At 35.0% G+C, this 27,661-nt stretch overlaps 1 protein-coding gene across 1 annotated transcript; it reads left to right on the plus strand.

The window, feature by feature from the left end:
* Positions 1–68: 68 nt before the first annotated feature.
* On the plus strand, positions 69–26,975 carry anpepa (alanyl (membrane) aminopeptidase a). The gene is made up of 22 exons (XM_065294208.1): positions 69–171; positions 6,806–7,533; positions 8,786–8,928; positions 9,152–9,291; positions 9,371–9,497; positions 9,603–9,757; positions 9,907–10,020; positions 12,160–12,303; positions 12,553–12,618; positions 12,715–12,780; positions 15,280–15,455; positions 15,535–15,611; positions 16,668–16,801; positions 16,895–16,950; positions 17,032–17,179; positions 17,490–17,581; positions 17,660–17,770; positions 25,552–25,719; positions 25,839–25,979; positions 26,056–26,137; positions 26,321–26,477; positions 26,566–26,975. The coding sequence occupies exons 2-21, from the start codon at positions 6,944–6,946 to the stop codon at positions 26,471–26,473; spliced, it is 2,883 nt and encodes a 960-aa protein (XP_065150280.1). The 5' UTR covers positions 69–171; positions 6,806–6,943; the 3' UTR covers positions 26,474–26,477; positions 26,566–26,975.
* Positions 26,976–27,661: the final 686 nt, after the last annotated feature.

Below are 27,661 nucleotides of genomic sequence, written 5' to 3' on the forward strand. Positions count from 1 at the left end.
GTTGTGGGTGAGTGGGTGTGTATGTGTGCAAGAAAATGTAAGCAGGCTTTTGCTCGCCCCTCCTCTCCAAATAGAGAAAGAGAAAAAGAGAGAAAGAGAGAGAGAGAGATTCCCATCAGCTTCATCATCTACACAAACTCTCCTGCTTCTGTCAGTGCATGTGGATACCTGGTAAGTGCTGTTTTTATCTTAGTTGATCTTTGTTACCTTCATCAGAACTGAATCTCTAAGATCTCTGCTGAAAGATTTCTGTGTTTCTGTCTGGCATTCTGGAACGATTTAGCATATGGTCAACGGATGAAATGTTTCTCAAATACTTTCTTTTCATGGGTTTTGGACAACGATGTGGGTGTTTTGGTTTTAGAAAGAGAATCTGTTTGTGTATATTTTCAATTTCATATCTCAAATGACTTCCAGGTGGAGAGTCCAGGTTTCAAAATAGCTTGAAATAGTTGAATGCCAAAGAAAAAATCGAATATGTTAAGATTGTGTAAGACAAAGTGACTCATCCGTTAAAACATTTTGCATGATGTTTTAAGCTTAATGTGAGGGAATAGAGTAGATACTTAAAATATTTCAAATCATCAAGTTTAATAAAACCAATAACCAAAATGGCAAGGTTTTGGCATACATGTTTAAAAAACAAGCAAACTCAGTTTTTGATGATGTTTTACTGGTTAAATGGCCTGGTATGGACACAGGGACAATATTATCCTGTGATGGAAACCAAACAAATGGTTTCCCAATGGTTTTATTTTTTATATTCATAAAAAGCTGCTTTTAAAAAATGCAACACTGTGCCTCTATAAGTGCTATGAATACATTTAATTTCCAAGTTTGTCATTTTTAACAGTCAGGTTTATCTTACATTTAAATATTCATGCTGCATACTGAAAGATATTTAGTTCATTATAGTAAAGCAATGTAGTGATTATGTTTTTACAGCCCCTTTATGAGATCACTACAGATATTTGTCTTTTACAACCAAAACATCTGCAAATTGCACTTTCACATGCATCTACAAACACACATTTGTATTATCAAATAAAGATGGCAACTGCACTGTTAAAAAAATTATGTTTTTAATAAATCATGACAACATGCTTTTATAAAAGTTACAGCAAGTCATCAAGAGGTAACACTTTTGTAGGGACCAATTCTCACTTTTAACTTCTTATTAGCTTACATGTTGGCTGTTTATTAGTGCTTATAAAGGACATATTAATGCCTTGTTCTGCATGACCATATTGTACATCCCTTACCCAATCCAAAACCTAAACCTAACCGCTACAACAACTACCTTATTAGCTATTAATTAGCAGTAAATTGGGAGTTTACTGAGGCAAAAGACATAGTTAATAATCAATCTTATTCATCAATTATTAAAAGGTCTGTCAAAAGAATAATCGCGATTAATCGCATACAAAATAAAAGTTAGTTTTTGCATAAAATATCTATGTATGTATATGTATGTAAATATACATGTATGTTTTTAAATATACGTAATAATTACATTACACACACACACACAAATATATTATGCAAGCACAAACTGTTATTTTGTATGCGATTAATTGCAATTAATCCTTTGACAGCCCTAAATATTATACATTATTATACATATAAGTAATATACATAATTTTTGTACACAATTGAAATGCATAATTTCTGATTTTGATATTAATATGATACTGTATGATGATACGACACAGTTCATAAGGCAACCTATTATCAGCCTGACATTAGGCTCAATGCTGAATACCCAAAGCAGCGATATAGTATGGTATCTGTTAAAGTGTGTTTAAAAGATTGAGATCATATAACCTAATAACAGGAAGAAGGTTAATGACACCAGGTGCATGTGTGAATGAAGAGGAAACACCTGGGAAAGAAAAGACTCAATAAAGGTAAATTTCCTGTTAGTCATCTGTTTCCAAAACAGACGTTTCAGGGTATATCACCCACAATTCATCTAATAATGAATAAAAAACATCCTTTACATTTAGCTGCCCATAATGTCGGTAGCTGTTAAGTTTGATTTGAATAAAATTTTACTTAAAGTTTCATTCTCCAATAAAAAACTTTTTGTGTTTGCGTTTGTGTTTGTTGCTAAAACACACAGAAATATTTAACTTTATATGTAATTTAATATTTAATGAATATTGTAATATTTATTTAAATATTAGTTTTATTCCAAATTAAAATAATTTGTGCTTTGCAGGAGTAACATGAACTTTTTACAATGTTTTGTTGCTTCACACAACTTTTTATAATGCTTTATTGCTTCATAGCAATTGTTACGTTTCGTTGCTTCATAGCACTTGTACCAATGTTTCATTGCTTCATAGCACTTTTTACGAAGTTTCATTGCTTCATAGCACTTTTTGAACGATGTTTTATTGCACTTTTTACAATGTTTAGTTGCTTCATAGCACTTTTTATGATGTTTAATTGCTTCATAGCAATTTTTACAATGTTTCATTGCTTCTAAGCGAGTTTTACAATGTTTCATTGCTTCATAGCACTTTTTTTAACAATGTTTCATTGCTTCATAGTACTTTTTACAATGTTTCATTGCTTCATAACACCTTTTTAACAATGTTTCATTGCTTCATAGCACTTCTTAAAATGTTTTATTGCACTTTTTGAACAATGCTTTATTGCACTTTTTACAATGTTTCATTGCTTCATAACACTTTTTTTCAATGTTTTATTGCACTTGTTACAATGTTCCATTGCTTCACAGCACTTTCTACAATGTCTCACTGCTTCACAGCACTTTTTACAATGTTTCATTGCTTCATAACACTTTTTTCAATGTTTTATTGCACTTGTTACAATGTTCCATTGCTTCATAGCACTTTTTACAATGTCTCACTGCTTCACAGCACTTTTTACAATGTTAAAAAAGTGTTATGAAGCAATGAAACATTGTAAAAAGTGCTGTGAAGCAGTGAGACATTGTAAAAAGTGCTATGAAGCAATGGAACATTGTAACAAGTGCAATAAAACATTGAAAAAAAGTGTTATGAAGCAATGAAACATTGTAAAAAGTGCTATGAAGCAATGAGACATTGTAAAAAGTGATGTGAAGCAATGAAACATTGTAAAAAGTGCTATGAAGCAATGAGACATTGTAAAAAGTGATGTGAAGCAGTGAGACATTGTAAAAAGTGCTATGAAGCAACAAAACATTGTAAAAAGTGCAATAAAGCATTGTTCAAAAAGTGCAATAAAACATTTTAAGAAGTGCTATGAAGCAATGAAACATTGTTAAAAAAGTGTTATGAAGCAATGAAACAATGTTTCATTGCTTCATAGCACTTCTTAAAATGTTTTATTGCACTTTTTGAACAATGCTTTATTGCACTTTTTACAATGTTTTGTTGCTTCATAGCACTTTTTACAATGTCTCACTGCTTCACAGCACTTTTTACAATGTCTCACTGCTTCACAGCACTTTTTACAATGTCTCACTGCTTCACAGCACTTTTTACAATGTCTCACTGCTTCACAGCACTTTTTACAATGTTTCATTGCTTCATAACACTTTTTTTCAATGTTTTATTGCACTTGTTACAATGTCTCACTGCTTCACAGCACTTTTTACAATGTTTCATTGCTTCATAGCACTTTTTACAATGTTCCATTGCTTCATAGCACTTTTTACAATGTTTCATTGCTTCATAGCACTTTTTACAATGTTTCATTGCTTCATAACACTTTTTGAACAATGTTTTATTGCACTTTTTACAATGTTTCATTGATTCATAGCACTTTTTACAATCTTTCATTGCTTCATAACACTTTTTTAATGTTTTATTGTACTTGTTACAATGTTTCATTGCTTCATAGAACTTTTTACAATGTTTCATTGCTTCATAACACTTTTTGAACAATGTTTTATTGCTTTTTTACAATGTTTCATTGTTTCATAGCACTTTTTACAATGTTTCATTGCTTCATAACACTTTTTTCAATGTTTTATTGCACTTGTTACAATGTTTCATTGCTTCATGACACTTTTTTTCAATGTTTTATTGCACTTGTTACAATGTTTCATTGCTTCATAGCACTTCTTAAAATGTTTCATTGCAGTTTTTGAACAATGCTTTATTGCACTTTTTACAATGTTTTGTTGCTTCATAGCACTTTTTATAATGCTTTATTGCTTCATAGCAATTGTTACGTTTCGTTGCTTCATAGCACTTTACCAATGTTTCATTGCTTCATAGCACTTTTTACGAAGTTTCATTGCTTCATAGCACTTTTTGAACAATGTTTTATTGCACTTTTTACAATATTTAGTTGCTTCATAGCACTTTTTACGATGTTTCATTGCTTTATAGCACTTTTTACAATGTTTCATTGCTTCTAAGCGAGTTTTACAATGTTTCATTGCTTCATAGCACTTTTTTTTAACAATGTTTCATTGCTTCATAGTACTTTTTACAATGTTTCATTGCTTCATAACACTTTTTTAACAATGTTTCATTGCTTCATAGCACTTTTTACGATGTTTCATTGCTTCATAGCACTTTTTACAATGTCTCATTGCTTCATAGAACTTCTTAAAATGTTTCATTGCACTTTTTGAACAATGCTTTATTGCATTTTTACAATGTTTTGTTGCTTCATAGTACTTTTTACAATGTCTCATTGCTTCATAGCACTTTTTATAATGCTTTATTGCTTCATAGCAATTGTTACGTTTCCTTGCTTCATAGCACTTGTTACAATGTTTCATTGCTTCATAGCACTTTTTGAACAATGTTTTATTTCACTTTTTACAATGTTTCGTTGCTTCATAGCACTTTTTACGATGTTTCATTGCTTCATAGCACTTTTTACAATGTTTCGTTGCTTCATAGCACTTTTTACGATGTTTCATTGCTTCTAAGCAAGTTTAACAATGTTTCATTGCTTCATAGCACTTTTTTAACAATGTTTAATTGCTTCATAGCACTTTTTACAATGTTTCATTGCTTCATAGCACTTTTTACAATGTTTCATTGCTTCATAGCACTTTTTACAATGTTTCATTGCTTCATAACACTTTTTGAACAATGTTTTATTGCACTTTTTACAATGTTTCATTGATTCATAGCACTTTTTACAATCTTTCATTGCTTCATAACACTTTTTTAATGTTTTATTGTACTTGTTACAATGTTTCATTGCTTCATAGAACTTTTTACAATGTTTCATTGCTTCATAACACTTTTTGAACAATGTTTTATTGCTTTTTTACAATGTTTCATTGTTTCATAGCACTTTTTACAATGTTTCATTGCTTCATAACACTTTTTTCAATGTTTTATTGCACTTGTTACAATGTTTCATTGCTTCATGACACTTTTTTTCAATGTTTTATTGCACTTGTTACAATGTTTCATTGCTTCATAGCACTTCTTAAAATGTTTCATTGCAGTTTTTGAACAATGCTTTATTGCACTTTTTACAATGTTTTGTTGCTTCATAGCACTTTTTATAATGCTTTATTGCTTCATAGCAATTGTTACGTTTCGTTGCTTCATAGCACTTTACCAATGTTTCATTGCTTCATAGCACTTTTTACGAAGTTTCATTGCTTCATAGCACTTTTTGAACAATGTTTTATTGCACTTTTTACAATATTTAGTTGCTTCATAGCACTTTTTACGATGTTTCATTGCTTTATAGCACTTTTTACAATGTTTCATTGCTTCTAAGCGAGTTTTACAATGTTTCATTGCTTCATAGCACTTTTTTTAACAATGTTTCATTGCTTCATAGTACTTTTTACAATGTTTCATTGCTTCATAACACTTTTTTAACAATGTTTCATTGCTTCATAGCACTTTTTACGATGTTTCATTGCTTCATAGCACTTTTTACAATGTCTCATTGCTTCATAGAACTTCTTAAAATGTTTCATTGCACTTTTTGAACAATGCTTTATTGCATTTTTACAATGTTTTGTTGCTTCATAGTACTTTTTACAATGTCTCATTGCTTCATAGCACTTTTTATAATGCTTTATTGCTTCATAGCAATTGTTACGTTTCCTTGCTTCATAGCACTTGTTACAATGTTTCATTGCTTCATAGCACTTTTTGAACAATGTTTTATTTCACTTTTTACAATGTTTCGTTGCTTCATAGCACTTTTTACGATGTTTCATTGCTTCATAGCACTTTTTACAATGTTTCGTTGCTTCATAGCACTTTTTACGATGTTTCATTGCTTCTAAGCAAGTTTAACAATGTTTCATTGCTTCATAGCACTTTTTTAACAATGTTTAATTGCTTCACAGCACTGGTTACAATGTTTCGTTGCATCATAGCATTTTTTTTACTATGTTACATTTAAAGCAGCTTTACAAGAAAGACAAAGAAAAATACACACACAAATAGTATTTATCGTTTCCTTAGAGTATAATCTTTCTATTTGACTATCAGACATTTAGTGAATTATTATGATAAATAGTTAGTGTCATATTAAACTAGACATGTCTTTCCATCTTACATGGAAAGACCCTTAAAAGAAGAAAAATTATATAAGAGCAGGGATTTTAAATTACATAAAGATAACAGCAGTGTAAACATCATAAAGTAATTATTTCAACATTATTAAGTGCACCTCAGCACCACACGTCTAAAAAAAATTTAAACAGTGATGTATTTAAGATTTTAGCTGGACCACTATAATAAAAACTATATTAACAGAATTTAATAAAAATATTACAATATTTTATTCTAAGTCTAAAGTAAAAGTCATAATCATCTTACATGAATATATTTAATGAAACATTGCTTTTTTTTAGGTATTTTCCAATATCAAAGAAGATGGAAGCCGCCTGTTTGTTTCTCTTGAAAGCAATGTCCTGCTAGCATCATCTCAAAAGCCAAGAAAAAACTGAACAAACGCACAAACCACTTCACATGCCAAATCCCAGCCGGCCATGGCAAAAGGATATTACCTCAGCAAAAATCTGGCCACTGCAGCCATGATATTGGCCGCAATAGCCCTGCTGACCATCATTGCCTTATCCATCGCTTACAACCGAGAAAAATCCAGAAATGCAGCTAAATTCATGAACGATACCACACCGGAACTACCTCCCACACCTAAGACTTCGAATGAACCGTGGGACAAATACAGACTGCCTGATACATTGTCTCCACTGTCTTACAATGTGACACTTTGGCCCCGTTTGGTAACGGACACCAGTGGGATGTATATTTTTACAGGGAACTCCAAAGTGATCTTTACTTGTCTGAAACAGACAGACTTGGTTTTAATTCACTCCAACAAACTGAACTTGACTCTGATCGAGGGTCATCACGCAAAGCTAACAGGATTGGAAGGTGTAATAGCTCCTGCAATAAAAACAACATGGTTTCAAAAACAAACACATTATTTGGTGATTCAGCTGGATGGGAATTTAAAGCCTGGGAACTCTTACCAGCTCTATACAGACTTCAGGGGAGAACTTGCCGATGATCTGGAAGGTTTCTACAGAAGTGCATATATGGAAGACGGCACAAAAAAGTGAGAAGTTGGTCATAGTAAGGGTAAATATAGTGGACCCAAAAAACGTTGGAATGAAAAGTTTATTGCCAAGCATTGTGCAAACAAAGGATGCTTTCTATCGTCACTTTTTATCATAATTGCCATAAAAACTATTTATCTTAAGGTGATTTTTAGCAGATCCTTGAAGTGTACTGGTTTAAAGGTCCAGTGTGTAACTTTTATAAGGATATCTTGACAGAAATGTAATATAACATGCATAACAATATTATCAGTGGTGTATAAAGACCTTACATAATGAACTATGTTGTTTTTATTACCTTAGAATGAGCCGTTTTTTCTCCATACACCGTGGGTCCCCTTACATGGAAGTCGCCATTTTGCACCGCCATGTTTCTACAGTAGCCCTAAACGGACAAAATGCCCTATAGAGCGTGTTTTGTAAGAACGTTGTCTCAGACAACGACATGTTTGTCCTGTGGCGGCTAGAGTAGCTTCTCTATGCGTTTCAAAATGGTGGGTGAGCTGTGGACTGAGCATTGCATTGCAATTCAGAGTCTCACAGCTAGATGCCACTACAAATCTACACACTGGACCTTTAATATAATGCAATGCGTCGTTTAGTTTTAATGTCCAAATGCTTTTTTCGGGGGCCACTGTATGGGAACATCTGATTGTTAATGGGACACTCCACTTTTTTTTGAAAATAAGCTCATTTACCAGCTCCCTTAGACTTAAACATTTTAATTTTACAGTTTTGGAATCCATTCAGCCTGTCTCCGGGTCTGGTGCTACCACTTTAGCATAGCTTAGCATAATCCATTGAATCTGATTAGACCATAAGCATCGCGTTCAAAAATGACCAAAGAGTTTCAATATTTTTCCTATTTAAAACTTGACTTTTCTGTAGTTACATTGTGTACTAAGACAGACAGAAAATTTAAAGTTGTGATTTTCTAGGCTGATATGGAACTAGGAATTATACTCTCATTCCGGCATAATAATCAAGGACTTTGCTGTCGTACCATGGCTGCAGCAGGCGCAATGATATTACGCACTGCCTGAAAATAGTCTCCTTGGTTACTTTTATGTTAAGCTAAGCTAAAAGTGGTACCACCAGACCCGGAGATCGGCTGAATCGATTTCAAAACTGTAAAATTTAAGTGTTTATGTCTAGGGGAGCTGTAATATCAGCGTATTTTCCAAAAAGTGGAGTGTCCATTAAGCATGTGTATATTATTTAAATCAACAAATTTTTTCTCCTGTTTTCCAGAATTATTGCCATTACTCAGATGCAGGCCACATATGCTAGAAAAGCTTTTCCGTGTTTCGATGAACCTGCCATGAAGGCTGTGTTTAATATCACTCTTATTCATGATCGAGGAACTATTGCACTGTCAAACAGCCAAGAAATGAGTAAGATGATTCTCATAGCTGTGACTGTAATAACGTTTCTTTTTATGATCACTGATTGACAAGTATAATCTGCATAACCCCAAACATGCTACAGTGACGGTATGTTTGCGCATGAAGTCTTTTAGAAACCACCTGTGACTTTCTATGTGGTTTGCTAATCATGGTTTTCTGTTGATTATGTGATTGTTTTTTTAATACATATGTCTTGTATTATGATCTTAAGAGTCAGAAAATCTGAATATGAAGGGAGTTGAAGTTACCAGGACGATTTTCGAACCCACGAAAAGGATGTCAACATATCTTGTCGCATTTGTTGTCAGTGATTTTACTTACATCAACGCTAAAGACAACAAGGGTGTTTTGGTAATACCTCCACACACTTACTGATTCAAACTTATGAAACGGAAAAAGTTTCGATACATTTTCGTTCGCCTTGTCCAAGGTTAGAATATGGGCACGGAAAAAAGCCATTGAAGAGGGACAAGGGAACTACGCCCTTACCATCACACAGCCAATACTGGAGTTCTTTGAGAAGTATTACAACACCAGCTATCCACTATCGAAGTCAGGTATGATCAAACTAATAAGTGGACTTTATGTTTATGTCTTCAAAGTGCAGTAAAATGTACAGTTCTCAAATAAAAACCAGACAAACCCAATACCTTTATTTCTAGACCAGATTGCTTTGCCTGACTTTAACGCCGGAGCTATGGAAAACTGGGGTCTGGTGACTTACCGAGAGACGGCTCTTCTCTATGATGCCCATACATCTGCCAATGGCAACAAACAGAGGATTGTGACTGTGGTTTCCCATGAACTAGCTCACATGGTATGTCACGGTGCAGTTACGAAGACTTTAAAGGCTAACACATGTCTTTGAAAAGTACACAAACACTGAGGAATCTCACCACACAAACTGTATTTCTGAAATGCGCAAGAGTATTATTGATAGTTTGCCACGTGATTTATGTCTTCCAGTGGTTCGGAAATCTCGTGACACTGAAATGGTGGAATGATCTCTGGTTGAACGAAGGGTTTGCGTCGTATGTGGAGTATCTGGGCGCTGACCACGCAGAGCCGACCTGGAACATTGTAAGAGGTTTTCACTGGTTCATTCATTAAGGTTTAGATGTTCACTTGCTAACTTGGGTTAAGTATAAACTATTTGGCTTTGCGGCACTTTCAAAACATTAGACTCAACCAATAGTGTGTTTAAGGGGTGGGTCTACATGTTTGACTGATCTATAGAAGAAGGGGGTCACAGACGAAAATTGGGCGTCATCAATGTTTGCTTGGACAAATGTTGTTCTCCTCCAAAAACAACTACTGTACAAAGGTTGTTTGTTCAAGCAGCTTAGTTATGCTGTAAAGTTAAGCCCAGCTAACAGAAAAAAGTTCTAAGAACGTTCCCTGAAAGTTTTTAACGTTCCCAAAAACGTTCTGCCAACGTTAAAAGTGTCCAGTTTTCTTGACGTTCTAAGAACGTTTTTGTGTTGTCTCAACGTTAGAGAAATGTTACATTTTACCATTTTAAACGTTATGACAATGTCATGTTTTAATGTTCACAGTCACACAATGTTTAAAACAACAACTGTTTATTATATTGACTTCTTTGATTGTTATGTAAATGATAGAGAAACATTGCATTTTTATATATCTATTATATGTAAGTTTAGATGTTGATGTTTTGTTTCATTTTAAGTCACCATTATTGTGATTAGTGTTCGTTTTAGTTGGGCTCTTGAGCCTTGTCTTTTGCTTGCTAGTTTTTTCCCTGGTTGTGTTAACTTTTTGTTAATACACCACATTTGTTATGAACATGTTAAGTTAGTAGTGTAATTCTGTGGTGTGGTGGTTGGTACATAATGGTAAAAAATCATACCTAATTAATTTACTAATCAAAAGTTTATTTTCTGTCAATAATGTAAATGAGATCCAGCACTTTCAGAGCAGTTTGTCATTAAGGAGTTTAAGAAACTTTGGACAAAAAATATCTGCTGTATAATTGGGACGCACAAACATCCAGAATCAGACTATGAATCTCAACCATGGTGACAAAGAAAATTGGAAAAAAATATCCTTATTTATCCATGCTGCAGTGCATGCTGGGAGTCCTGAATGAGATTTGTAATTTGTTAATACCCAGCATGCATTGCAGAATGAAGTTTTTCATTTAATTGTCACCATGGTTGAGATTCATAGTCTGATTCTTGATGTTTGTACGTCCCAATTAAATAGTGGATATTTTTTGTCCAAAGTTTCTAAAACTCTTTAATGACAAACTGCTGTGAAAGTGCTGGCTCTCATTTACATTATTGACAGAAAATAAACTTTTGATTAGTAAATTAATTAGGAATGATTTTTTTACCATTATGTACCAACCACCACACCACAGAATTACACTACTAACTTAACATGTTCATAACAAATGTGGTGTATTAACAAAAAGTTAACACAACCAGGGAAAAAACTAGCAAGCAAAAGACAAGGCTCAAGAGCCCAACTAAAACGAACACTAATCACAATAATGGTGACTTAAAATGAAACAAAACATCAACATCTAAACTTACATATAATAGATATATAATATATAATAAATATATAATATATAATAAATATAATAAAATAATACAAATATAAAAAATAAATATAATAAAATGCAATGTTTCTCTATCATTTACATAACAATCAAAGAAGTCAATATAATAAACAGTTGTTGTTTTAAACATTGTGTGACTGTGAACATTAAAACATGACATTGTCATAACGTTTAAAAATGGTCAAATGTAACATTCCTCTAACGTTGAGACAACACAAAAACGTTCTTAGAACGTCAAGAAAACTGGACACTTTTAACGTTGGCAGAACGTTTTTGGGAACATTAAAAACTTTCAGGGAACGTTCTTAGAACTTTTTTCTGTTAGCTGGGAGGGCCCTCTAGCTGGTGAAAAACCAACAACAACATCATTGAGCTGCATGTGTCCTCATGAAATGCTGTATGACTGTCAAAATATGTCGTGAGTTTGTTTTCATAAAATGTGTGAGCTTTTCACACAGTCCCATAACCAACATTCTTGTATTATGTATTGGCAACCTTGTTTTAACATGAATGCATTTGGTCGATACAATGCTGTTAGGAATTATCTACGCCTCCTATGCATTCACAAAGTCTAAGTAGTCTGATTTTGGCCAGATTTAACTCATGATCTACTCTCCATAATCTCCTACCAGAAAGACCAGATCATTCTGGATGACCTACAAAGAGCATTTGCTGTGGACAGCCTGACCTTCTCTCATCCCCTCTCCCGAATGGAGGAAGAGGTCAACACACCTGCAGAAATTAGTGAAATGTTCAACACCATATCCTACAGCAAGGTACAACGAGTTTTGTTGTGCATTATAGACACAAAACACAGATTATATAAACCTACCACAAATCATATATGGTTATGAGTGCTTGCCGGGGCATATCTATGCAGTTTGTAAGATGTTCTGTTTTTGCTGCTATGCGAATGCTAGAGAAGTAATGAAGCGGGGAAAGCCATTAAGCAGACGGGTCGTTTCTGTCCAGGAAAGGATAAATCAGCTTTATGATAAATGCATGACATATGTTTCTCATTACAGGGAGCTGCGGTTCTTCGAATGCTCTCAGAATTCCTGACAGAGCCTGTGTTTGCCAAGGGACTTAGTGTAAGTCTCACTGTTGTCTCAAATTACAACAGATTCAAGAATTCGCCAAAAGTTTTATGACCAGATTAAAAGGTTTGCGTTGTTCCCCTCCTTAAGAATTACCTGAAGCAGTTTGCTTTTGGAAGCTCTGTGCATTCAGATCTTTGGGACCATCTTCAAAAGGTACGTTGTTACAATTGTGCATTGTTTGAAAGCATGCTTGAGACATCCTGAACATGTGTTGCATGAGACATTAAAGTTGCACTTTATTTTACACTATGTGCACTTAAAGGAATACTCCACTTTCATAAAAAATTCTAATAAATTACTCACCCCCATGTCATTCAAGATGTTTATGTCTTTCTTTGTTCAGTCCAGAAGAAATACATTTTTTTATAAGTCCCGTTTTTGAAGCTATGATTGTGTCTACAGGGCGCAATATAACATGTATTCATGTTTCGTGTGTAAAAAAACGTGGTATTTTTCACACACTTTACTTATCTCTATACCGCTGTTTTCACTGTCCTGAAAACGGACTGATGTCTTCCTTGTTTTATGAAGTCCCTCCTCTGATTGTGTAGTTTGTTTAGTGTGTTGTGATTCGACAGCAGCTTAGTTCAGCCAGAGCCGTTTGAGCTTAGCTGGCGATTGACGTTTTCCTGTGGGCGGAGTTTAGTCAAAAACTCTTATATTGACGTCATTTAACAGGGAAGTAGAGGACTGTAGTCCAAACGGGCCGTTCACTGTAGGCTTTGAAAGGGAAATTCTGTTAAAGAAATATATCACTTGGCAGTGAACTTTGAGTTTTAGCATTTTGCAGGAATTATTTATGCTATTATAGCAACATTACATACTAACTAGGGTTTTAAAAATGGGATAAGGAAAAAAGGGACCTTTAAGGAAAACATTCCAGGATTTTTCTCTATATAGTGAACTTTAGTGGACCTCAACAATTTACAGGTTTAATTCAGCTTCAAGGGTCTCTAATCGATCCCAAACAAGGCATAAGGGTCTTATCTAGTAAAATGATCACGTGACGTGCCAGCGTGACCTTACATATTACGTAATCACGTAGAAAGGTCACGTGTTACATATTTAAAACACACACTTGCGGACCATTTTAAACAATAAACTGACACAAAGACATTAATTAGTATCATTCCACATACAACAACATTGAAACGGTACTCTTTCTTTTCAATGTTAACACTGGAGCGGTAGTTTCGCATACATCATGTGTGACCTTTCGACATGATTACGTAATACGTAAGGTCACCTTTACACATCACACAGCTAGTGCAAGATGAGAAGTTTTTGGTGAAAATGACGATCGTTTCACTAGATAAGACCCTTATGCCTCGGTTGGGATCGTTTAGAGTTTTTTGAAGCTGCGTTAAAACTAAAAACTGTTGAGCTCTACTAAAGACAACTATATGGGGAAAAAACCTGTAACGTTTTCCTCAAAAAACTACATTCTACTCGACTGAACAAAGAAATATATAAACATCTTGGATGACATGGGGGTGAGTAAATTATCAGGATTTTTAAGGAAAGTGGAGTAATCCTTTAAGGTTGATTTACAATTCTGCTTACAGACTCTACGCCACAGGCTACGCACCAGTTTTTATTTATACTAATGCGTTGTTTACGTTGACGTGCAATTACACACGCAGACCGCTAGTAGGCAGTGGCCACTACTGGTGTAACATACATTATCAAAACAAACCTGAAGAAGAAAGCTTTTTGTGTATGTTGTTGAAAAAGCATCAACAATGATGTTGGTAATATAGACAAAGACAATGCGTCTGAAAACTCTAAATTGCTGTTTTCTGAGGCAGAATTCCAAGGCAGGAATGCATCAAGGCAGGTCCAAATCCAATGTTAGCTTTCCTTCCTGACTCCTGAGATCTTGTCCCACAATTCTTTGTGTGTTTGCGTATTGGGAATTGATTGAGTCTGGTCTAGTTCAAAAGAAATAAAATGGCGACCAAGAAAGTGGCTGGAGCACAAATTTAATGTAAACAAAGGTATATTTTGGTATAATTGGAAATTAGTATTGTAGTTTTCAAATATGTGATTAATTATCACAAAGGCACACGCTGCCTATGAAGGCTGTCCGAAAGTGTTTCTCTAAGCTGCCTTCATGCCTCCGAAGTTTTTCCTCATGAGGCAGCGAGGCAACAAGTCAGCTGCCTACATTTTCGGATGCAGACCATGACTTGTTGCAGCTTGAGTTGTTAGAAACTGATCCCCAATATGCTCCATTGTTGTTTGTACTCCGTTGTTGTTTTTACTCCGTTGTTGTTTTTACTTCGTTGTTGTTTTTACTCTGTTGTTGTTTTTACTTCGTTGTTGTTTTTACTCCGTTTTTGCTTTTGTTGTGCTCTAGCAGAGTGCTTGTGGTCGTAAAAACTGACGCATTGTTCCATTTTTGGAAAGGTTTGCGTCAGGATACGCACTGCTACTGACAGCCTTTGGTGTAGTCACTGCGTATGTCAGACGCAGAAGTATAAGTCATGCTTAACATTGTACTCACTCAACTAAATACTGGCATTTAAAATGGATGGAACCTAAAAATTATAGTTATCCAGTAAATGCATAGTATGTACATGTAGAACATGAGTCAAAGATAAAGTGCTACCGACGGTTGTAATTAACGTACGCATGTAACATCTAAACCAGGCGGTTGACCAAACTCCAGGGTTGAAACTGCCATGTAATGTTCATGACATCATGAACCGCTGGATACTGCAGATGGGTTTCCCTGTTGTCACCATTGATACTCGAACAGGCAACATCAGCCAAAAACACTTTCTTCTGGAGTCCCAGGCAGTGGTGGATCGCAAATCTGAATTCAAGTATGTTCTGAAATATCTCCAGATACAGTATTTTTAAAACCTTCACTTTCGGTCTAATGACTTATTGTTAAACCATCAGTTATGAATGGTTTGTGCCAATCAAATGGATGAAGAAAGGTCAAGTGCAGGATCAAGTGTGGCTTCTACAGAAATCAGGTACATCAAATTTTACAGCTCAACCAATAAAATCACAGGTCATTCAGTTCCTTCGCTTACAGGAGCTTCACCGCAAGGGCGTCCGGACAGTCTGTAGTAGGCAAAGAGTCAAATATTAGTCTTTATACTACAGGGGGTTGTATGTCAATGAAATCTTGGACTGTGAGAAAACACATTCGTGTTTTAGTAACAACTGGGGAGTGAAGCTTGCAAAACTATTTTGGCTTGAGAAAAACCTTTATAACAACAATTTGACCGCTTGCATGGTAAATTAAGCTTACAGTTTTTGACAGTGTTTGGCTCAGTATAACAACATTGATTTAAAATACAAGTCAATGTCATAGATTATTAGTCACAATTCATACCAGGAAATAAATGTCAGTATTTTTATAGTTTCAAAGCTATAAGATGGGTTAAACAGGTCAGGATAAGGTTTAAAGGGGTCGTATTATGAGATTTTTTAAGATTTAAAATAAACCTTTGGTGTCCCCAGACTACGTTTGCGAAGCTTTAGCTCAAAATACGCAACAGATGATTTATTATAGCATGTTAAAATTGCCCCTTAAACATGGAAAAGTCAGATTTTCATGCTATGACCCCTTTAAAACAAACCCTTAACCCAAGAATTAAACTCATTCTGCTCGGTTTGTGCTACAGATTTTCATCAAATCTTTTTATTTATTTTGTTTGGTTTTATTGACCTGGGTTTACCTGTGATACCCTTACGAAAATTAAACATGGTTTTATTACAGTTAAAACCAAAAAACCATGGTACTGTAGTAAAATAACCATGGTTTTCAAAAACGATAGTTAAACCATGGTTAGTGTAGTTAAACCATGGTTTTGTTGATAGTAATCAATGCACCAAAAAAAACATGGTTAATTTTCGTAAGGGTAAACAGGTGAACCCAGGCCACCCTGATAAACACTTCTGTGAATGTCTTCATATGTTTGTGTTTTGCTAAATTGCAATACTGTTACGTACTGCAAAATCAGATGTTGTTTTGCCATTGAGGTTTACTATATAAACATACTTCTTCATTCACTCATTTAAAGCCATACACAAACCCATGAAAGTCAGCCAAAGTGAGTGGGTTCTGGCAAACCTTCACGTGTCCGGATATTTCCGAGTGAATTATGACCCTGAGAACTGGGAGCGACTTCTCAGCCAGCTTGAGTCAAACCATCAGGTACAAACAGAGGCATGAAACTTCTCACAAAAAGCAAAAAACTGCAAAACACACACATATATAAACAAATGCATGTGGTTCTCCTTTACGCAGGTCATACCCGTGGTAAACAGAGCTCAGCTTTTGGATGACGCATTTAATCTAGCAAGGTGAGAATTGTTAGGATGTGTGTGAGATTTAGTATGTAATTTATGTAAAAAGTGTAAATCTTGGTTGTATTTCTTTGCCAGAGCATCCATTATAAACATAACACTCGCCCTGAGAACAACAAAATATCTCATGCATGAGCAGGAATATATTCCATGGGAGGCGGCTCTGAGGAATCTCAACTATTTTTTCCGCCTGTTTGATCGTAGTGAAGTTTACGGTGCCATGCAGGTCAGTAAAGTCTAAAGCGATACTCCAGCCAAATATCAAAATTATCCCATGATTTACTCACCCTCAAGCAATCTGAGATACACACGTCCATCATCTTTCAGACAAACACATTTGGAGTTATTTTAGTAAATGTCCTTGCTTTTCCAAGCTTATGGTAGAAAACAGGGATCAGGGAACAATTTCTGATTTGAATCCCAAAAAGTGCATCCATGGGGTAATTTGGATATTTGGCTGGAGTATTGTTTTTATATTTCATGTAAACCTGAACAGTAGGAAAATCAGGGCTGCTTGTGTGTGTTTTTATTTTCAGGCATATCTCCAGAAACAAGTCAGACCTCTGTTTAAACATTTCGCAACTATCACCTCAAACTGGACGACGGTACCATCCGGCCACACTGAACAGTAATGATGCTTTCTTCTAGACTTTATTTTACACTAGAGCTGTGATGAATAACAAACTGTATTTGTTTAATTTGTCAGGTTTACACAGATCATTGCATTGTCTTTAGCCTGTAGTACAGGTGTGGAGGGTTGTAGAGATCTGACTAAGAGCTGGTTCAAGGGATGGATGCAGAACCCACATACAAACATGTAAGTAGAGGAAACTTAAAGATGCCATAGAATGTAAAACTGTATTTACCTAGGAATAGATTAATAATAAATGGTAATGACATATCGTGAGCCTCAAACGCGTTTGTTTCCTCCCTCTTATGTAAACCTTGTGCATGCAAAAGACCGCTGGAAAATAGGCCAATCTCAACACAACACCAACTTTGATGTTACAGTCGAGATGTACGCCCCCAACATTAAATTACACATTAAATTAATTACAATGTTGTTATAATGTTAAAAAAAGTTTAGACTGCTGAGTTAGCACTACATGCTAGTTAATGCTATATGCTAATGTTTAGGCTGAAGTTCTACTATTGACGTTACAGTTACGTTTAGCAGGTCCATACTGAATAAAAAACACAAACTTACCACTCAGAAACGTCCATTAACAAATTTTAAAACAATTGGTTGCTCCTCTAAATCTGTATCTTCATCTGATACAGACTCAAACATATAAGGTCTGTTTGCTTTGACAGCTACTGACTGACACGCTCTGTGAAGCAGCCAATCAGAGCAGAGCTCAACATTATTATTCATGACCCTTCCAAATAAGGTCTGGGAGAAATCCTAGGGTTATAAGTGTACATGTAAAACCGTTTCTGGATCATATTTTAACTTATTAAAGTTACAATTTAAAGGGGCAATGATTTTGTCGATTTTATTGTTTTATACAGTTGTCTGAGGTCAACTTATGATGTTCGAGTGGTTTTTAAATTCAAAAACATCAAAAGCAATAAGTAATAGGCTACTTTGTAACATGGATTAGTGGCTCTCTGGAGAAATGGTTCGTTTGAAGGGGCGGGCCGCATTGAAGACCTGGACGTAAACGCCCACTGCTATGATTGGACAGCTTCATTCCCCGTCATTACATGTGTAAAAATAGCAGCCAAACACATATATGTTTGAGCCACAAAAGGTTCTGGGTGCTAAAGATGATACACATAAATGACAATCCATATAGTAAAGTAGAAACAAAACTTTAAACTCAACGTGACTAAATTATCGTATACAACACAGTAAGCGCGCATCAGAATCTAAACCACGGATGATAAATCCTTATCAATAACTTTGTATATTTCTATTGTGCTTGTGAGGTTGCTCTGACATACACGTTACGTTACATACCACAGTTTTATAAAACGGCTAGTTCCAATCCTTGATTCTGATTGGTCAACAGGTGTGCTTTATTCACAATAAAACACTGCTATGACCGCTTTACCCAATGGTTCTATTTAATATCACTGCGCCCTTAGCAACACCCTTAGCAACACATAAACATATAATGAGACTAAGTCTGAGAACAGTTTGTTGTTTTTATTTGAGCTTTCATGTTGTTGTTCGCAGTCAGGGACTATTTTTTCTAGCGGAAGGAATGCTTTTATTGATTTAACTTCATGAAAGTTGCACTAATATTTTTTTTACTTTATTGTGTGGTAACCGTTTTATAAAAGCAATAAGGTACTCGAGGCAAGTGCTGTATCGTGAATAAGTAACGGCTGAAGGGGTTGCAGGCACTCCGCTTCGCGTCGTGCCTAACAACGCCCTTCAGCCGTTACTTATTCACGATACAGCACAGCCTCTCGTACCTTATTGCTTACATATGATAAAAAAGCTTTGTTGAGTGTTGGACCTTTAAACACAACTTGCCTAAATTACGGTATACAACACAGTAAGTGGGCATCAGAATCTAAATTGCGGCTGGTAATTCCTTCCTTATCACTACCTTTGCATATTTCTACCTTTAAATTACAATCGTATTGTTAAGTGTTGCACCTTTATTAATCGTTTAGTGTTTTTAGTAAATTAAAACAGTCAAACATATGTGTTTAGACACAGATGTTACAACAGGAGATCTCTTACAAACAGAGGTGTAAAGTGTAGCTGAAAGCCATACTTGAGTAAAAGTACAAATTCCTTACTGTAAAAATTACTCCACTACAAGTTACAAGTCACCAATTTAAATACGACTTGAGTAAAAGTATTAAAGTAACCCAATTTAAAAGTACTCAAGTATTTTTACTCGTACTGAATGTTGGCTCAAAGATGCACTAGTCCTCAACACAAAGAGACATTGTAGGTCTGGGCAGTGAAAACTAGGAAAGTTTATTTATGAGGTTTTATTTCCTAATATAGAAAAGAAATCAAACACCTCAAAATTTTGACCTGGCAGAACAAACACAGATTAAACATAGTCATAGTCTTTTGACTAAAATTTAATTTAGTTTTAGTCATATTTTTGTCCTCTGAATTGATTTAGTTTTAGTCTAATTTTATTCAACTAAATGCCATGAGATTTTAGTCTAGAAATCTACATTAAATTTAAAATTTAAACCCATTTAATTTTAGTCTAGAGTCATTGTGTACTTGAATGTGCCATGCTGAAAATATATAGCATAACTTTGTGATATAAATATATGGTAACACTTTACAATAAGGTTCATTAGTTAACATTAGTTAGCTACATTAGTTAACATGAACTAATAATGAACTCCACTTATACAGCATTTATTCATGTTTGTTAATGTTAATTTCAACAATTACTAATACTTTATTAAAATCTTGTTAACATTAGTTAATGCACTCTGAACTAACATGAACAAACAATTAAAGCTTACATTTTTATTAACTAACATTAACAAAGATGAATAAATAATGTAACAAATGTATTGCTCATGGTTTGTTCAAGTTGGTTAATACATTAACTACTGTTAACTAATGAACCTTATTGTAAAGTGTTACCAAATATTCTTATATAGGCCTATCCTAAAAAATATATAATTTTAATATTTAAAAAATTCCAGTAAACTAAAATTACACTAACAGAAATATGAAAATGCATATTAAAAACGTGAAGTTGTTCATTTGAAAGATTAATTGTAAACACATGTAGTACGTAACACCACTATCTCACAAGTGCACTACATTTCATCCGTCATGCATCCCTCTTTACAGTAAATACATTACAGCATACTTGATTAAATGTGAGGACAGTAAAATTGTACACTTATTATCAATCTTATAATGTACTTAAGTTACTCGGGCAATCAGTACAGGACCCCGCTGGTTTATTTTGTCTTATATAGTAAGTTATATCAAGTTATGTACCAGCTCAGGTTAGCTGATAAAGTAGCATCAGAGTATAAAAACATTTGTGCTTGCCTTTGAGTTGCGGGATGACCCTCCTGCAATCGCGCATCACTTCTGTTTTGATTGTAGCATCACATGTTTAACAAAGGGTCCCTTGACTGAAGCAAATGTGATATGCATCCATATGTTTGCTCTTTATCTCTTCTCTCAGACCAGACGCGAACTTTTCTCTACAGTTTATGACATACGCAGCACGCAGATGTCCCGCTACGGTGGCTCAACGCAAGCCATTCAGCGTTTGACATCGAAGTACCGCGAGACCAGACTTCTCCATATGCATTTGATTAGCTCTCGCAGTACTTTGATTTCATACGATTGCTCTGCGCACGCCAAATGAAGTCCCTCAGTTGTGTGTGTGCGTGTTACCTCGCGACCACAGATTCTATCCATCATCACCCTCTGACACTTTCGTCTCGTTTTTATTTGATGAATAAACAATGTAGCGAGTAACGTTAAGTGTCATTTCAAATGTAGTGGAGTAAAGAGTACAAATACCCAATCAAAAATGTAATTGAGTAGAGAGTAAAAGTTGCCTATATTTTTGATACTCAGTACAGGTACAAAGTAGCCCAAAAAATACTTAAGTACAGTAACGAAGTACATTTACTCAAGTACTTTACACCTCTGCTTACAAAGCAATAGTGAAACGCAGTAACGTTATCTTAAATAAAGCAAAATGTTTTACTTACTGGGTATACTGCTATGTCATTTTTGTTCAATATTAGTGGTGCTTTTAATCACAGTCTCTCTCCAAATCCAGCATTGACTTGTGGCTTCTTTTCAAATGAATCCGCTGTACACAAAGTAAACAAACACTCCCCACGTGAGCTGGAACTTCTTCAAAAACAAACTTTAACCACGCATTCCTAATGTTATGTTCCGAGCATCCGAGTTTAGGTTATACAGCGTTTGTGTTCTTCCCAGACAGTTTTTTCACAACCGAACACCCCGTTTCCATGGTTACTCATAACAGATCACCCCGTCAAAATAAAAGTCTCTCAGGAAAATTTTATTTAAAAGTCATTTTGGTTACATTTGGTATCTTTAACTCTTTCACCGCCAGCGTTTTTAAAAAAAGTTGCCAGCCAGCGCCAGCGTTTTTCATGATTTTCACCAAAGTTTAATGCCTTCCAGAAAATGTTCTTCTTTAAATATATAAACATACAATATACCAAATGAAAGAACAGACCCTCTGCTTTCAAACAAAAAAAACGTTTCTTCCTACCTTCAGTGGTTCTTTTGCAATCAGCTTTTGAATATGGGTAGGTTTCTGCAAAAACACCACATTTTGAGCAAAAAGCAGAGATAATTCCATTTTTGTGACGGACTTTTCATACAGATCCCATTCAGAGCGATTGTTAAAACAGACACGGACATGCAGCCGCTTGCCATAGGGCAATACTTCCGGTTTAAAGGTTTAAAGAGATGTTTAACTCTTTCCCCGCCATTGACAAGATATCTCGTCAATTAAGAGAAAACGCTTCCCCGCCAATGACGAGATTTTCCGTCTTTCCGCAATACCGCTATTATCCACCAGGTGGCGCCCTTCCGCAACTTTTTAAAACCGGAAGTATTGCCCTATGGCAAGCGGCTGCATGTCCGTGTCTGTTTTAAAGATCGCTCTGAATGGGATCTCTATGAAAAGTCCGTCACAAAAATGGAATTATCTCTGCTTTTTGATCAAAATGTGGTGTTTTTGCAGAAACCTACCCATATTCAAAAGCTGATTACAAAAGAACCACTGAAGGTAGGAAGAAACGTTTTTTTTGTTTGAAAGCAGAGGGTCTGTTCTTTCATTTGGTATATTGTATGTTTATATATTTGAAGAAGAACATTTTCTGGAAGGCATTAAACTTCATGAGAAACGCTGGCGCTGGCTGGCAACTTTTTTTTAAAAACGCTGGCGGTGAAAGAGTTAATGATTGTTGAGACACTGCATGGTTTGCTTTGCCCCTGGTCGTTGTATTTGGGTTTGGGGAGGTGTTTCAATTCCATTTTGACATCATATTTCTGCACATTCCTCAATAGACCATTTCCTGGTTTGGTGCCAAAAACGGTTGTATTTCAGTAGCACGGACATTTTTTTAGTTTTGAAACTTGCAGGATGTTCATTTAAGTATGATGACCTCTTATATAACAAATGATGAAGTTAAAATTGATTGTTTGATTCACCGCTCCTTATGCATTCTTTGCCACATTTAAGCAATTTTTATATGCAATTCTTCAATGTTGATCTGTTTTTTGTGTGGTGTACCCTGCGATTACCTGATTACTATTTCTGTCATCATAGAAATTTGATCTTTACATTTGATAGAGTGAAAAATCTTAAAACTTAAAAATACAGTTGTCTTACACAGTATGCAATTACAGAATGTAAGTAATTTTTAGTAATTAATTTTTTTGGATTTATAGGTTTTGGGCAAAATCGGTTTATGTTTATATATTTTTTTTCAATTTTTGTTACCTACAAAAATTTATGTACTACACTTTAGTATTTACTATAGTAAACCGTAATAAAAATCATAGATACTATTATTATGATGTATTTTTGAACATTACCATAGTAAATATTAAAATATACTACAGCTTTCACTACGGTTTATCACCTCACTGTGTTACCACTATAATACTACAAAATACTATTGCACATATTAAAAAATACAAAAGAAAACAACAATCATTTTTTATGTTTGTAATTTTACTGTCTTACTGACTTTTAGGAATTGAAATGCACAGGTTTATATCAGTCAGGAAAAAATCTAGTGTTTTAAAGCTACAGTAATCCTTTGTATGCATCATATTTCAATTACCGATATGTACCAATATATCAGCCTATAATTGGTATTGGTACATAAAAGGAATTTTTCTCGCTATCAGACATCAGTAGATTGTTTAAAAACAGACGATGATCATGACAAATTATATCCTCCTGACAATCAAAGGGGGTGGGAAAATGTATCAGTACTCAAACTGTGTGATGTTTATAAATTGGGTGACAATAGAGGGAAGCTGGGATGACGTTTTTTTGTAAGCCAACCGGAAATTAGAGGAACACTGGTTCCCTTACTAAAAAGCCCATGAACATTTCCCATAGACTTTTTGATTATCTAAAAAAATAAGCTTTGTGGTTAACTTTATGACGCTTAGATCTTTTGTCCAACAAATAATCTTCACAGATGAACACAACTTTTATACATTTTGAAGTCTAAATGCACTAGAAATATAAAGATAACCTTAGGCTACAAGCAAACTATACCACAGTCTTTTGACATCAACATCATCAGCGCCAAGCTTCTGATAGGTTTTTCAAACTTTATTAAACAAATTTAAAATATCTTTCCTGATTGAGTGTTACTTTTGTTTCCAACAAAGTCTGTACCCTTAAGAAAATTAACCATGTTTTTTGTGGTAAAAGTGTAATAACCATGTTATTTTGGTGTATTGATTACTATTAGCAAAACCATGGTTTTACTACACAAACCATGGTTTAACTATGCTTTTTAAAAACCATAGTTATTAAAACCATAGTTATTTTGTGGTTACTATGGTTTTATTACAGTAACCATGTTTTTTTTTTTTGTTTAAACTGTAGTAACAGCAAAGGTTAATTTTCGTAAGGGTAGTCCCATGTAGCAATTGTTAGCAGTTAGCAACCACCCTTTTATAGACACTTTAAAGCTTTAAAACTCATGGGTGGGGTATTACTGGTGTGTTTTATGTCATAGAATAAAACGTGAAAATATGAGCTTATGCTAATCCAAGATCTAATTTAAGGAATTTAACCAAAACAATAACTCATTCCCGCCAGCCTTTTTTTTAAAAAGTTGCCCGCCAACATTTTTGTGATTTTCACAAAAGTTTCACAAACTGCTTCCAAGGAAAAATATATAAACATACAAATATATCAAATTAAAGAACAGACCCTCTGCTTTAAAACAAACAATTAACAAACAAACAAAATGGGAAAAAACTTTCATCCTATCTATATTTTTTCTGCTTATAAACTCTTAAATATGGGTATTTTTCTTTAAAAAAAAAATAGCAAAACGCTGAAATAATTGCATTTTTGTTTAGGAATTTTGTTAGGCATCAGATTCCGAACGATTATCAAAACATACACAGAGTTTAAAATTAGTAAAAAAAAATTTGCTTCAGTCGTTTTTGAATTGGGTAAGTGCGTCTAGTGGATAATCGGGGAATTACAGATTAACATAAAACCTCATCAGAAACATGTTTTTTAAATGAAAATGTTTTCTCTTAATTGACGAGATAACCCGTCAATGGTTGGGAAAGAGTTAAAAAACCCCACATCGGTATCGGTAGATGTCATTCTAAGTGACAAAAAAAAAACTTTATCGGCACTAATATTTGGTACTGTGCATCCCCAATATTTATCATATTTATATATTTTTCGGTCTGTTACTGTGGTATCATGAATTATAGACAACCGTAAACAGTATTTAAAAACTTAACAAAACTTTGAATGAAGAAGCTGCAAATTCAACCAGCTGGCAAATGAACCCCATGAAACTCCCAATAATTTGCATCTTGATTGTAAAGAGAAAAACATTCACCCTTGGTTCTCAAAGTCAGCTTTCTTTCACACCCAATAGGATTCATCCAAATCTGAGGTCCACAGTGTACTGTAATGCCATCGCTGTGGGCGGAGCCGATGAGTGGAACTTCGCCTGGAAGATGTTACAAAACGCCACAGTTGCAGCTGAAGCTGTTAAACTGAGATCTGCTCTGGCCTGCACCAAAGTACCCTGGTTACTGAACAGGTACAATAAAGACAACAAATACACATTTGTTTATTTATCCATCATACCGGTCTACTTCAGAAATCAGTTGCTTGCATAAATGCATTTGCTTACAAAGCATTGTTTCGTATTTCATCAAGGTATCTGGAATACACTATGAACCCTGAAAAGATTCGCAAGCAAGATGCGATTTCCATCATAGGATATATCGCCAGTAACGTTATTGGCCAACCCTTAGCATGGGACTTTCTCCAAGCGAACTGGGACTATTTCTTCAAAGTGTGAGTATGCCAAAATAACACAGCAGGAATAGAGAAAGGAAATTAGGAAAATATTCATTTTGGTTCTTCTCTCCAGGTACGGAACTGGATCTTTCACTTTATCCAGATTGATCGGTGACATCACTAACAGATTCTCCACACCGTTTGAGCTCAGTCAGGTACTTGAAACAGCTTATACGTGTGAATATTTGACTGTAAGGCAGCAGGGAAACTAAGCTCTGTTTCAGACATAATGTTGGGATTTAATGACCCTAACAGAAGTTCTGACAGTCTGTTACCCAGATCTCCTATGTTGGGCTATCCAGAATCTTACATTGTATTTGTCTTCTGATGTTTTTCAGCTGAAACGTTTCCAGAAGGACAACGCTGAGACTGGATTTGGCTCGGGAACTCAAGCGCTTCAACAGGCCATTGAGAAGATGACAGCCAATATTAAGTGGCTAGAGGAGAACAAGCAAGCGGTGCTAAAGTGGTTCATCTCTGAATCTGCGTAAATCGGCAAGTTCACCATCATTTCAGCTCTAGGATCATTTCAGCTCTAATGTAGTTTCAAACTTTGAACCTTGGTCTTGATTTGTGTTTGTAGGTGAAACACAAAAAGAGATGTCTTGGAGAATCTTCTCGTGTACACTGATACAAGAGCGAGTAGCTGATGTCAGGAAATAATCCTGTAACTTGAGGGAATAACCAATGGATGCTTATAAAAATGTATCAGCTATTTTTTATTCAAGGCAACTGGAAACATGCGAATCATAAGGACAATCCTCCTGGCGTAACCTGAGGTTAATGTGTCTTTCTCAGGGGCACATAGATGGTCGTTCGTGATCCACACCTATGGGCTTATCTTGATGTTTTTACATTTCATTTGTTTATATGCCACTGTGATATAGCACATACAAATTTACACACGTTTTGTAATATGTTTTGATACATATTCTTTATACAACTGTGTTTTGTTGTCCCTCCTAAATAAATATAAAGTTTTATAAACTTCTAGATCATCATCAGTTCTGAAGTATATTAAGCATACAGTCAGTAATAAAAAAAAACTAAAAATTCAGATGACGGGAACTAACTGTTATGAGATGTGTACAAATAAACAAGGAGGACGACAGCTAGCAATTAACATATCCGATAAAAGATGACATTAGTATATAAGGCATTAAAGGTGCTCTAAGCGAATTCACACGTTTTAGACCATAAACATTTTTTGTTACATACAGCAAACATCTCCTCACTATCTGTTTGCTACCTGACCGCTGATCAAACTGTAAAAAAACGCGATCTCTGTAGACAGCCCAGGCTATACAAACTTCAATATAAACACAGTGGCCAAACCTAGCACCACGAAACAAAACAAAGTGTTCCAGCCAATAAACGACAAGAAGGATTTGGGGGTGGGGGTTGGGTTCATTCATAGAAGCACGGAAGGGAGGGGGAGGAGTTAGCTACACTCCGTTTGTTTGAAAACAATTCAAACATCAACAAAAAGTGACGTATCGCAGATTCGCTTAGAGTGCCTTTAATACAAGTCTGGGGAATTGTGAACAGTTAAAGACGATAATCAAAGATGGTGGATGACGGGGTGCAAAGTATAACAGGAAATGCAGTCCGGTGATTCAGGGCAGGCCCAGAATGGCCATAGGGAGGACCGGGAGAATTCCCTGTTTTTTTGGCCAGGA

The sequence above is a fragment of the Paramisgurnus dabryanus genome, chromosome 2, assembly GCF_030506205.2.
Source record: "Paramisgurnus dabryanus chromosome 2, PD_genome_1.1, whole genome shotgun sequence".
NCBI classification, from domain to species: domain Eukaryota; kingdom Metazoa; phylum Chordata; class Actinopteri; order Cypriniformes; family Cobitidae; genus Paramisgurnus; species Paramisgurnus dabryanus.

Coding starts and splice junctions, on each gene's coding strand:
- anpepa (XM_065294208.1), top strand. CDS start 6,944: ATGGCAAAAGGATATTACCTCAGCAAAAATCTGGCCACTGCAGCCATG. Junction 9,498..9,602: donor CTATCCACTATCGAAGTCAG/GTATGATCAAAC, acceptor CTTTATTTCTAG/ACCAGATTGCTTTGCCTGAC. Junction 15,456..15,534: donor GATCGCAAATCTGAATTCAA/GTATGTTCTGAA, acceptor TTAAACCATCAG/TTATGAATGGTTTGTGCCAA.